Below are 14338 nucleotides of genomic sequence, written 5' to 3'. Positions count from 1 at the left end.
CTGATTCAGCTCTTTATTAATTATATTTAGCATCTCTTCGCTCATGATTTTAATATAATAACTTGTTTTTCACACTAAATTCGCAATTCCGTACGAGAACAGAAAAGTAATCATCGTCGTCCTCGTGAAACAATACATGCATCTGCCGAGGAAAATTCTTGATTTAGGGAGAATAAACACCGACGTAAAGATGTTCACGGTCTAAAAACACGCCACGCTGACGAAAACAATCGGAGAATTTTACAAAATGCAATCGCGCACGTTATCATTTAAATTAAGTAAAGTTGTTTTACCTTACTCAGGAACATTAATCAGTATGTAACTATGTCTTTTTTTGTTTGTTCTATTTTTAAAATTTATTTTAGGGCTCCGTGAATATAGTCAACCTCTTCACGGGCTCCACAGCACCAAAAGTTTGAGAACCCCTGATAACATGTCAACTATACATCAGATCAGACTAACAAATTAAGAATGGCGAACAATAATTCAATTGTAGTTATTGTTTTAAACTATGAAGCTTTTATTCTACGATTTATTGGGATTGTATAGCGCAAAGGCGAAGGGTCACTTCCCTGGTACACACTAGACTAGATATCTCGGAACCTATTCGAAATAAAGGTTGATGCAGTGCGTAACAATCGGCTAACCAACATTGGCCAACATTGGCCATATCATTTGATGTAACGACAAAATTTATCGTCAAATATTTATGAAGAATTGATGAAAAATTATTGATAATGATCAGTGAATCTTAAGTTAGTGAATACTTTTGTTGATTGGTTGGCAGAAATAATATTCTTCGCATAAAGCGGTTTTCGAAACAGACGTGCCGTGCAAAAAGTTGGCAATTTCTTTATTATGTGGTTTAAAAAATCTTATTTTTCCGCTTTTTATGTATTTGAAAACAATTATTTAACTAAATTGGGCAAAAATTTTATTATAAAATCATATTGTGACGCTATGCAATTTTGTTCTTAACTTATCACTTGCAAATTTTCGCTCCAATTTTCCATTTAAATCATAATTGTTTTATCCAAAAATGTCATGTGTACCAAAATTGGAAAGTTAAAATTATGTAATAAATGTGAATTCCAAATACTCGAATGCAAAGTTAAATCTTGATATTTTACAGCAACTAAAAAAAATTGGAAAACTATTCAATAAAGGATATCAAGGTATAGATTCCGATTCTTTCAAACTTGCTTTGAACCTTTTGTAAAAATTAAAATATTCTGGACATCAGTAGGGGCGTTTCAATTAAATGTATTTCAATATACAGCCAAGAATGAAACCCGCTTTTAGTCCAGGAGATGCTACATTTATTTGGTAAGTGAAAATAAAAATATAGAAGATATGAAAAGTATTATTTTATTATAAAATAAATATTTGTCACAAATCTTCAACGTCACTATGTATAACTTCGTGATTATCAAGTGCTTCCAGAAAGTCCATGGTACTACATCTTCACGTTAAGTTGGCAGTTTGCTTGGGTCACTATGCATGGCGTTGAGGGAGCTATAACTGGTAGTCAAACCTGACCATGCCAAACCCAGTAATTTAGCAATATCAATTCTGATTCTGATGTTTATTGTTCATATTCTATACATAATTACCTTCAATGAAAGGAAGCGTATATGAAATATGTCGTATACTAAAATAAAATTCGCATCCTATTCCCGTTCCCGTTTTCAACAGGTTACTTCAGCATGAATTGGCTTCTAATATTTATGTTTTTCTCAATTTTTATACAACGAAATGGACTACTTAATATGCAATGATAATAGGGAAGACATTTCTAATAAACATTGTGCCACTTTTAAAACCCATTACATGCAAGTACAGCGGAAGTAATGCGTTTTTAATGAAACTTGTTTCAAATTGCAGCAAATCAATGGAATAAAATGCATTGTCAGCTAAAATAGACTATCGCCATCACGTATGTCCGGAAATTTGCGTCATTTTTCTTGTCGTTTTATTAAATAGGCACATACCAAAATAACTTTGTGCTACATTAAAACATTGTAAAAATCCCAAATTTGCAGAACAATATATGCTCGCGTTATAACAATAAGTAGCTCATTTTAATTAGAATTTTAGGATTTTAAAAATTTTGAAGATAAAACTTAAAATATATAGAAAATGTAATTGATATTTCGACGACAATTAATAATTTATTACTTTACTGCAATAAAATGCATCACCGTTAATAAAATTATGTGGGTAATAGTATTGGTATAGTCTCGGGCATACCTCATTTTAGTCACGATAATATACTGCCACTCGCGCTACGTACGAACACGCGGAAAATATTTAATGCCCGGTTGGTTCTATGTATGCGTTTCAAGTTTTTCTGATTTTATTAATCATTAGTACATTTTTACATAACACTACAGAAACCAGCATGCACAATCGTCAATATGCGTCAATACCAAATTCAAATTATATAAACCATTACCTAATTAATAATTCCAATTATTGTTCCATAATTAAAATGAATAAAAGGATCGAAACGAAAAAAGTTAAATAAAGCAATCATAATCTCTCCTTTGCCAAGATGCGTTTATGATATTGTCAACTTGTTTATGACCAACTGATATACAGAGCATTCATCACTCAAAACAAACACAGAAAACATTGGTTGTTAAATTACCCAATTTTAATAAAATAAACAGATTAAATTTAATTTAAAAAGGAAACTCTAAAAGATGCTACACATAAGTCAGTTGTTTCACTTTCCTTGATCATTTCTGATCGACCACAGAACATATTGTCCTTGCAAACCGATTTCCACTCACGCAGATCTACACAGTGAAGCAATATACGATTGCAAAACTATATCAAATAAGCAACAGCTTACAAGGTATGCTGATAAGCTGCTACTGATTAAAGGCGCAATTAAAGCGACAGTAGAATTAGAACCCCTAAATATATGATAATCAGTCCTAGAATGTAGTAATTAATTAATCAGTAGCATTTCAATAACAAAAACACTGGACTGATTTGCTTGTAGCATTTCCAGAGTGTTGACGAGGAAGGTAATTATTTAAAGCAATGTTACAGTTCCGGGAGGTGAGTTGAGAATATAAAATTAAAAAAGTTGAGTAATGAAGTATTCTGACCAGCACACCGGTTTTGCTAGAGATACCGAGCCTGAAAATAAATCGCTCTGCTGTTGAACACGACGTCGTTCTCATGAAGCATTGAGAACTCCTTGCGAATATTCATAATTCTAGACGAGGGTGTGTGATATCGTTCTGGGAAATTTCAGCAACTTGTGTGTTGCGGTCCATAAAAAATAACATTAGATATCCTGAGTTGATCACTTTTCCACACATCAGTGGCCAGGCTAAATTGCACCAGAGTAGCAATTTTACAAAAACAAAAAATTTTGTCATTTGATTTCAAAGTTACAGTTTATAAATGAGAGTAAGTTGAGTGATTGAGGACATTGTAGATTGTATACGTGAAGCAAACATGTTCGTCTGTGGGTGTGTAAAATGCTTAACTTTGAAATAGTCTTTCATCGCCTTTCACAAAGAGCTAATTTCGCCTGCTTTTGGTTCGGACATCATAACAGTTATTCCCAAACAGACGTGATCCACCACATATTAGATTGTGCCTTGTGGAAACCGATTATTGTTGTATATTATTATTCTTATGGGTATTGTAAATACATCATAAATACTTTTGTTTTTTTTTGCATGTACCCGCAATTTCTATATTATACGTTGAACATGAATGTTCATATGTTTTAGCTATTAAACACCCCAGATTTCAATATGAAAGTAAGATTTGGGCAAGAAACTTCTTCAAATATACATGAATTCTTCGAGGATTGAAAAAAAATTAAAAGGTATGATAAGTGAGCTGTATTGGGATATTGATAACTAAATTGATCAAGTTCTTTTTATTTTAAGTATTCTAATTGCTTGTATTATCTATTTCAAACGACTTCATTATCAACAACAACTCTAGTTTTGTTCATTATGGTCTAAGATAGACCTCAGACGACAGAGAAATAGTATGGCTGGGTTTGGGAACATTTATTGAAAACATTATACCCGTTGATCTGGCAACATTTTTTACCGGTTAATCGTTGCTGTCGTCAAAATCGTAGAATGAAACAGTCTTATTACACACGAAGTAGTTTAGTTTTGAAGATAATAATACACGCGATACGTTCTACCTTGGGTGATAGTTAACGGTAAAAAATAATTTTCACCGTTAACCATCCAATATCTAATATTTTCGTCCATACCCCACTGACCCTTGAATTCAACTGATTGGTAAATAGACTTGTTGAAATGTGAAATATAGGTAGTAATAGGATTTATTTACAAAAAACTCATTCTCGTTAGAGAATTGCGTTATATGCTGCTGAAACTTGCTTGGAAGCGGCCAAACATAAAATAATACAACAAAAATAAATGAAAGTACATCCTAAACAATGTTTACATTTTTAATTTTTTGAAGCGTGATTATACAACTATATGCATGGTTTCAATTTTTGTACATAAGTATTTCGCAGCTGTGAAAATGCTGAAGTGACTTTGACAAGTAAATATCCAATTTTTGGAATCCAAAACTGAAGAAAAACACTTCTGAAATAAGAAAAAAACTTGTTGTTTTGCATACTCTTGACATTAAACTATTTCCGCACAAAATGGCGTCTCAAGTTATTCCGCAATTTTTCAACGGAAGCGTTCATTTTTTTAACGAGGCATAACTACTTGAAATCGTGACACATTTTGTGGACTAAAAATAACAATAAACTCATGTTTACATTTCGATTTTCGGTTATCAACATAAAAATCACATTTTTGTGTGATTATTTCAATCAAAAGTCAATTTGTACAACCAGACAAAATATAAATTACATGTAGATTGAGAAAATTTGCGGTTGCAACCGCATTCTTTGTAGATGAAAGGACGTCTGCCGAAAGCCGAAAATCATTTGTTCATGACGTTAGAAGAAACCATCCTGATTTGCTGACAAATATAGTGTCTGATATTTTTTTCGTTTTTACGCGATGTCGTTTCGTTTGATGTTTGTCAACTTCTTCTCATCCATCTAAAAATTGAAAATTCAGTTTTCAAAATTATTAAACCTTTTTTTACTTGCACTCTGACTTGCATCTATTTGCAATGTATAAATCAATTCAATCAACTATCGTAGTGGGATCTAGAAATTTGCTATGGGTGTATTCGAACAAGCTATACGCTACTTTGACGAAAAAATAGGTTCAGTATTATAACTAAAGGTACAAATAATAATGAACTTCTAAAAGTAAACTGCTAAAGAAGCTAAAGAAATAAAAATGCATTTTTGCTTCTAATGCTATTGTTATCATCATTATTACGGAACTTCGAATGTATTGCTGGTGATAATCGTAAAATAAAATAAAATTATTGTTGGGAGTTGTTGGAATGATCACAAAATTTCAAAAACTGAATTTTCATATCCAAAATATTTTCTTTGCTCCACAATATTCTCTTCGTACTTCCAAAATTTCCAAATTTAAAGTTTCAAGAAAAATACAGTAGGAAATGACGCCCCACTTATGGAACTACTGATGTGCTATGTCATTCATCATGCTACATAAGCAGCATTAACAATTGATTTACATTTCACGCTTGTCGTAAAATATTATAATGTCTACATAGTTTAAATTTGTAGACAAAGCTAAACTATTATTTCACTATTAAAAGTTGTTTCGAAAATTGGCAAGAGGAAATTGTGTAATGATGTTGATTTTATCTGATACACTGTCAACTATTTTTTTTTTTTTTGATCAAAATTGTTTGAAACGGCGTGTTTGTCAACATCTGGTAATTTTTTATTTAGAAATTACGTAGTGATACAGTTAATGTAAAATTCCATGACTATGATATGCGAATGTTAATAGGAAATTTATCAATTTTTTAAATAATCGAAGGATGTAAATCAGGGTCATGCAACATTTTTGGCCGGAGGGCCATATTTAGTTAACTAATTATTGCGCGGGCCACTTAACATGGCATTATATTCTAGTTTTGTTACACTGACTACAGGTTAATGAAAAAACAGACAATACCCGCACACCAAACTTTCACAATTATCATTAAAGTTTCCGCTATAGAGTTCTCAAGCTCTTCGACATGGCGAGTTATGGTCTGTCTTGACAGGCTATTTTTGAAAACACCTCTTTTATTTCCGGACGTAAAACATTGGCAACCCGAACAATTCATAAAATACATTCCTTAACGAATTCTCAATCTCAGAATGGCTTCGATTGTTCAGCGATCACGCCATATAGAGTAGTAAAAGACCAAGTGTGTAAGCGGCTATAGTACCTTTATTTATCGATATCTCCCTCCATGGTTTCAATTCAACATGGCACTAATGGCTCGTTTGAACAGGCTGGCAGAGCGTATTTCAGAAAAATAAACAAATCGTTTGTATCACACCTTTGTATACTACATCAATAGAAAAATAGTTTTACTCCAATTTTTGTTTTATTCAATTCTGAAAATACAGCGCGGGCCTTTTGAAATGCTTCCGTGGGCCACATATGCCCGCGGGGCACGGGTTGGACGACCCTGATGTAAATACTAGCGCCATTACTATATTGGCCGCTAAATTCATGTCACTTTGAATTTGCAATTTCGAAGTTCCACAATGAATGGCATACAACATTCGATTTGTGGACTAATTTTTCTGGAGCATGCAGTTACTCAAGTTTTGTTTTAATATGAAATATACATTTTCAGACTTTAGTATATTTGATTGTCAATTGCAACTAAAACGAAATATCAAATGTCACATATAAAAATTTGGAGCCTGCTGGTTCCGATATTTATAAAAGAAATAAGAACATTTTCACGCGATTTGAAATATTATCTTCTGATCAAACTGGTAACTTTCCACACGTTCATTATGCTTCTGAATAACTTCTGATTTATTTATCTAAGCATTCTAAGGCTATTATTAAATACTCTCCTGAATTTAAGTCAAATTAAATAAGTTTTACTCTCGGTTAGGTTAAACTTTAAGCACTAGGTACTTACGTTTCTATCATTGCACTTTGTTCGAATCATCGGCGAGAAGCCTTACATCTTCGGCGGTTTTATAAACACTCTGTCGATAAATCGTGTTAATCTAAACCACCAATTCTTTTATAGGTAGAAAATTTAGTATCGACCTATTTACGAATTAGCGCGAGGTAAAGTGTTGTTTGCATAGATTGTTTGAACTGCCCTTTATCTACTGCAGGCAACGCGTGTAGTAGATCTATTTAAGTCATCGACTATTCTTTATTTGTCAAGTACGAAAGACGGCTAAAATTCACGTGTAAAAATTCGGTGATATTTTATTAAATATTAGTTCAGCAAGGTATGATTATATTCATCCCATAATGATAGAAGGATAATATATATCGATGTATATCGATTGATACGCGAGCGATATACTTCGCGATATAAGCCAGGGTTTTGACCAGGGGTGCACACACCACAAGGGTTGGAGAACAGTTTCTAACGGGGTGCAAGAATGTAACGTTGAAATTGGTAATACAAACACATGGTCGTCAAAGTCATAGTATATTCAGATAACAGCAAAAAAGTCACTGAGCCCTCGTCTTTAACTGGGACACTGTAAATAATCATGTATTAGCCTTCTCTAATTCGATTTTGATATTGTGTCATCCAAGTGTCAGATACGCGAAAAGAAGTGCTAACAATGCAATGCTTGTGTTATTTACGTAGAAGAACAATATTCTTCTTCTGCAAAAAAGTTGCTTTTGATCATTTCAATCAAGTGCGAGAGGTGGAAAAATGTTAACAATCACTGATCCAATCAGCAGTAATCTGTCTTCTCATATGGCAAATCTAATTCCGATTGGCACATTTTGTTATTTACTAATCCAGTTATCCTAATTTACAACTGTTCATTGAATTCAGAATTTAACCTGATACTTCTATAATAGTCTCATTTACAAGAGAACAGGCCATTAGAAAGTGTGAAACAATTGTTCTCATTGTCCTATTCTGCACCATATTGTCATCAAGCAAAACGCTCTAAATATCTTTATATTGAAACCTTAGCGCCCTCTGTCGACTTAAGTTTGGGGCCAAATTTTACGAAATATTAAACGGCGTTTAGGATCAAAACGCATAATTTGCTTTGTCATTTTCGACAAAATTGCATGTATTTATAGAAATCATGTAAACATAATAGTTATGGACTGGCAAATCGAAACACATGAAAGTTCAATGCCTTCTTAGAGCTAGCAAATGTTTTTCAAGTCGCCTTTATTAAATGAAACCTAAATCACTATTCCAACGTATTAGCGGACGATTTAAATTCTTTGTCATAGCACTACTTTGGCTATTTATATTATTTTGTAGTAGAATCACAAACCATGGGATGGAAAGTTAGTTCAAAAACACTCTGCGCAAACGCAACTAGACCAGAAAGTTTTTGCTTCTGTTGAAGCCTCTTAGACTTATCATATTGTTGAACATCAACAGTATTTTATTGCTAACGACTGCTCGTTATTGTACAAAAATATATTTTGTGATTTTGAAATTGCTGGGAAGTTTGCCTCAATCTGGGTGAATTCATTGCCAAATTGTCGGGGCCATAAAAACAAAGCATAATGATTTCCGCCATCGACGAACAACTCTTGTCCATTTTAATCCAAATGAAAGGAAATCATAATATCCTGTTTGCTTGACACTGAAGTGTTCATTCAGAAACTTTTATTTCGAGCAGATAATAAACCAGTAAACTGTGGTCATTTCCAACGAAAGCAAAGGCAATATGTCTCATCTCATTAAAACAAAAAAATAAGAGAGCAATGCTCAAATATACATACAGACAAGAAAGTCGCGTTTCGGTACCAAAATGGATGAGTCATGATGATTCGTGACCTAGTGGATGGGAAAATTTATGGTAGACAAACTATCCCGTTCTTTTACATTGAAATCAGCATATTTGTTTTTAAGCCAATCCACAAGGCATTTGTTGCGAGTATTTCCGGACTAATCCAATGAATGCCATGCACGTTGAAACAAACACTTCAACCCACCGTAGTCTACGTCTGCTTCCGTGGTATTCTGTTGACGTCGAAATAACATAATAGCGTCATCTTGACTGACCGGTGACCGAAGACCGGTGCTTAGTTGCAGAAATAATTGGAGCTGGACATTTTGAATCGAATCAAATAGTAAATTAAACAAATCGGTTAAGACGAAAAGTTAGAACTGCGCCATCCTGTTTTTTCTTGTCCACGGAAGGTCTAGGACTAGGTCAGTGGTTCCCAAACTGGGTATGCGGACCTTTTGGGGTCCATGAAGCACTTTCATATGGTCCGCGAAAGAAATCTGTTATATAGCATATAGTTTGATAATACAAATATCGAGAGCTTAAATTTTCTAATACACATTTGTCGCATTTTCAATCACTGCTGGGGACACTGATTTTTCACTTTCTCTTTCGAACAAGATGCCCCATTGTGATGTCACAGAGCTGTGGGCCTGTGATATCACAGAGTGAGTTCAATTGAAGCTATTACAAGTCAACTGACTTGCACGTTTGTTGGTGAGAGTAGGTGAGGAAGAGGTGTTTTTTCACTATACCACACGGCGCACTGATTTTTTATTGTGATCTTTTAATGTTTCATTTAAGTGCACAAGGCCGCGAATCATTAAAAAAATGCGAGAGGTCCTTCATGGAATTTTTCATTAAACAGTTTGGAAACCACTGGACTTGTTCAGGGTTGTACAACCTTTATTGTGGAAGGGCCAGATTTAAGTAATTGAATGAAGCCACGGGCCGCACCTTTATTTAAAATATCCTTTTCAATAAAAAAAACTAGTCAGTTTTGCTAATATTACGGTGACACTCAGGCACTCGCATATGCTTCGTGACTCAAAAGGATTGAAATTGCACGCATATTCCAGATAACTGAAACAAAAATTCGTTTCGGGGCACACCATTCCAAATTATTCCTTCTCTACGGTCCGCACAATATCTCTTTGCGTGCCGCATTTGGAACGCGGGCCGCAGTTTGCATACCCCTGGACTAGTTGAATCCCTCATTTTTTTATTGAAGCCATATTTGTAAACGCGATTCTAATATATGACTCTTTTCTTCCTAGTGAGTTGTTACTAATAAAGCACCTTTTTTCATATAACTGTCTGAGTCATAGATTCTACGTTTTCCATAATTTATGTGTTTGGAGGACCCATCACAATGAAAAAAATCACATATAATAACATATCTTCTAAGTATTCGAGACTCGATTCGAATCTATTTTAAAATCCTCATGTCTTCGAACATTTGTAGTAATCGCTCAGTAGCACTAGACAAATCTTGATTATGGTACTGAAATAATCTAACAGTACTTTAATGATAGCTGCATGAATATTCTACATTTCATGATGCAAACGATCTGCGCTTCCAAAATCGGCATAAACTATTTCGTATTATTAAAACAAAGCATGGAAGAATAAAATCAAAGAATGTGTTTTTTGTAAAAATCATGTAAGCGACAAATTTCAGTATAGGTTAAAATTATAACGTTGTAAATTTATAAAAATGTGACGTCACACTCATAGCTCCGTTTTCTGTGGTCTATTCTTCTTTTCGTTGAACACCAAGCTCACTCTCTGCGTCAATCTTCGTCTTATTCCATCCAGGTTCGCAATTGAATCTGGTTCGGAAGCCATCCGTCCAGGTAGGTTCTGCAATTGTAAAAAATGGCTCATAAAATTGCATTTAACAACAATCACATAATAAGAGAATGTCTTTCATACCATAATCAGACCTTGATCAAAAACCACATTATAACAATAATAAACTTTGGAAAAAATGAAAATAATTCCTATTCGATTTACTGGATGCACAATTACCTTTCTGTAATCAGTGTTGGCAGTCATGAGGAAATTTAGAAGTGGCGAAAATTGGCGTGCGTCGCCATATTTCTTGTCTATGTATGGCATTATATTGAAACGCATGTTGTATTCTCCGGATGACATTTCTTCTCCTGAAGGTTCTTTTCCCAATAGAACGAGGAAGGAAGGATAGGTCTGAAATAACAGCAAAGATGTATGAAAACGCGTCAATTTTAACTAAATGTAAATTCGATTCCGTTAACTAAATCGCTGACTGAATATGATTTACATCCAACATAGCAGAGTTACAAATTTAGATTATGTAAAAACGTGATATACACGATCAGCCGTTGGTTATAGAATTGACTACGTTACTCAATTTCATAGATGATTATTGTTAATTTAAAGCTTTGATGCCCACCTGCGGCTCGGGAACTTGTTTGAAAAGCTGTCTCATCGCCGGGACGTTTCTTTTTTGGACGATACCAAAGGTGAAATGAGTGTACATGTAATGTGATAATACTTTCACGTGAATTGGAGTTTCAGACCCATCGGTAATGCATATTACAGGAAATCTAAAATATAAACTCAAGTCTTATAAAAATGATCAAAATTAGGTTTCAAGTTAAATGATAATAAAGAAATGTAGTGATTACATGACGAACTGATATGTTGAGTTAAACGTGTCTTGAATACTGAGTGTAATTAGCAGTACATGATAAGATTTGCGATTGATTTTCTTTCTTGTGGTATAAATTATAGAATCATTCATCATACGTTTGGCGTTTTGTCGAAAAATAGGTATATATTCATAAAAATCTGGACATGCAAATGCGAAAAACATACTTAGATGGCTGTTCATAATAATATCCTTTGACAATCCAATCGTTAAATTTTTGTTGACCCTCTGGAGAAAAATCGATTTCAACGGTTCTGTCTGGTATGGTTCGAGATGTAAGCAACTCAGCTTCTCTCACACCTGTCGTCGTTTTTAGCTCTCCGCTAACGAGAGCGTCTTGTTTTTTGACTCGTGCCATTGGATATATCACAGCGATTCCAGTCTTTTTGTCGAATTTTGCCATGTCTATATTCTGAAACGTAACAGAGAGTGTTGCCAGGTATGATAGGGCCAATAGTGCGCATTTAAAGTATGACAAATAGATGTACAGACTAAGGTAATATTCGACGAGTTCGACGGGGTGATGTGGTATATCATAAAATCTAATAACTTCTTGGTTTTTGTATCCAATTCATGTATGATATTCTAATCTGTTGTGTCACATTCATTTATATACCAAGCAAATTGCTAGGACTAATGTATATTATGAAGGCATTAGGGGGCACTTTGGGTGGTTACCTAGCATTTTCTGATATTCAGTTATCATGTGAAATTCCTAATTCTCAAATTCCCTAAATTAGTTATTCAAATTAGTTCCAGCATCTCCAGCAATACATTACAATAACGTTGAACATTGGAATAGAGATGTAACTTACTACTCGTCTCGCTAATGCTGCCTCTTTGTCAATGTCAACTGAACCAAACCAGACTGCTCCACTAATAACTTCTGCCAATTCGCGCCATTTTCTGTGACAAACAAAATTATATCAGTAACAAATTAGGTTGCATTCATAAATCCTAAGTCGAATTAGAATTTATGATAAGACGAAGACTATTGAACTATAGTGTATATTATAATATGCAGTTAGAGTATTATATTCAAAATAATATGCTGCCAAATAGCACTTCATTGAGGCATCATTGAAATTAAATTAGTAACACATACATTCACTCGATTTGTATGAATTAATCATCACAATACAAAAATAATAACTCACTTGTGAAGTTTTTTCTTGAAAAAAACAACAATCCATGCGTCTTCCGATCCCATAACTTTCTGATCATGATTCTCATCGGTAATTTCGAATATTTTATCGTACTTGTAACTTGCTGGCAAGTCCCATCTCCCGGCTCTTATGGGTTCCATATTCCTACTGATGTATGCTTCGTCGTTTGCCTAATATTATGAGTTGAACATGATCACAACGAAATGCGACCTTATCCTTTATCCTTTAAATAAGTCTTATTTTATTCAAATAGCCTTCGATTGGAATAATTTCAGACTGGCTAGGATAGCTGAAGTCATGCTCAGGAACTATTAAGTTGTTGTTGCCGTTGCGATATTAGAAATTTTATCTGAATATATTTCAAGCTTTCAAACAATACTAGTATATTTTACTTATATTATTCAGGTAACATCTTACCTTGCAATTCTTAGGACATAGTATGATTGCTGCGAGAAAAAATAGAGATATCCAATACATTATTTCCTCCGAAGTTTTCTGCTTCAACACTTTAATATTCGTGTTTATGTCACTAGCATATCTCTCCACTGGCACAATATATATCTATATATCCACGTGCTTTGAAAATATCTAAAATGCTCTAGATTGCCTTAGGGGTTCCAGCGCGGCCCAGACGCCGGTTTTGACGGCTTCTCGAATATTATCATCTAATCTATCACAAAGCTTAAAACTGAGCGTGAAGGCGGTATTTAGCAGTTTGAATGCAACGAACTATAACAAGGCTTTTGAATAATTTAAAAAGTTTTATGGATCGCTGTCATAAGTCGCCGCGAGAGTATGGAAAGTACCCATGTATGTTGAACTTTGTCTCAACATACCAAATCCTTCTATAATTCCAAAAGTAAACAAAAATATTATTTTGACTTCAAGTTACCAGGATCTTAGACCAATAATGGTGGTATGATTCACATTTTTTTTAAGAGTGAATAATTTCTTAGAAATTCAGTTTTACATATCGTCAGGCTAATAACCGAATTGCGTAAGTCATTTTTGGCGATTTTGAGTTTATTTATGTAATGCTGCGCACCTATCTGTTAACTCAGATTTTATTTTAAGAATTCCGAAACCCATAAAATGGGAGATTTTGTATGACATGCACATTTGTGCAATTGTTTTGTCATAATGAATTATCATTGTTACCGGCGGACTATTGTGACGTCATAAAGGCAAAATAACCTCGGCGAAATATTTTCGAGATTTTGCGTCTCAGATTCTAGCTTGGCGCTTATAAATTTGAATTTATATTACAGTATAGGAAGGCGTGTACTTGTGATATTGACTGTCCGAGTCCAATTCACCTTGGTTGGCTCTTATATTGGGTACATTGCTGTTTTATTCTTTATATTTAATCTTAGTCTTATTTCGGTGGGTGTTCAGAGCGTGTTATATTGATGAAATATATATTTTGAAACATAAAAAATAAAATAAAGGAAACAGATTAGCTATTTTGGGGATTAGATATCGTAGATACTGAGAATTACATTCGTTTTTGGAATGTTTGGTTTTCAGGACTGGTACATATAGTCAAGTTGCAAATTGCGATGTCCCCAAGACATAGACACATTTCTGCCTAAGTCACAGTGCGCCATTATGACGTCA

The 14338-nt window shown here is 34.0% G+C and overlaps 1 protein-coding gene across 3 annotated transcripts; it reads right to left on the bottom strand.

Annotated features, from left to right (window-relative positions):
* Nucleotides 1-4312: 4312 nt before the first annotated feature.
* LOC144428096 (uncharacterized) lies at nt 4313-13296 on the bottom strand. Of its 3 annotated transcripts, XM_078116789.1 has the most exons (9): nt 13139-13296; nt 12713-12891; nt 12371-12461; nt 11723-11967; nt 11298-11451; nt 10895-11071; nt 7048-10726; nt 4878-5071; nt 4313-4601 (listed from the first exon to the last, which is right to left on the bottom strand). In XM_078116789.1, exons 1-7 carry the CDS (start codon nt 13196-13198, stop codon nt 10595-10597), a joined length of 1038 nt encoding a protein of 345 aa, XP_077972915.1. In that variant the 5' UTR covers nt 13199-13296; the 3' UTR covers nt 4313-4601; nt 4878-5071; nt 7048-10594. The 3 variants fall into 3 exon arrangements, with proteins under 3 accessions (XP_077972915.1, XP_077972914.1, XP_077972916.1); XM_078116788.1 differs by having other exon boundaries at nt 4313-5071; XM_078116790.1 differs by having other exon boundaries at nt 4313-5071; nt 12713-12937; nt 13139-13270.
* Between the last annotated feature and the right edge of the window lie 1042 nt (nt 13297-14338).

Source organism: Styela clava, chromosome 10, assembly GCF_964204865.1.
Source record: "Styela clava chromosome 10, kaStyClav1.hap1.2, whole genome shotgun sequence".
Taxonomy (NCBI): Eukaryota; Metazoa; Chordata; class Ascidiacea; order Stolidobranchia; family Styelidae; genus Styela; species Styela clava.
This window is presented reverse-complemented; position numbering and strand designations above follow the sequence as displayed.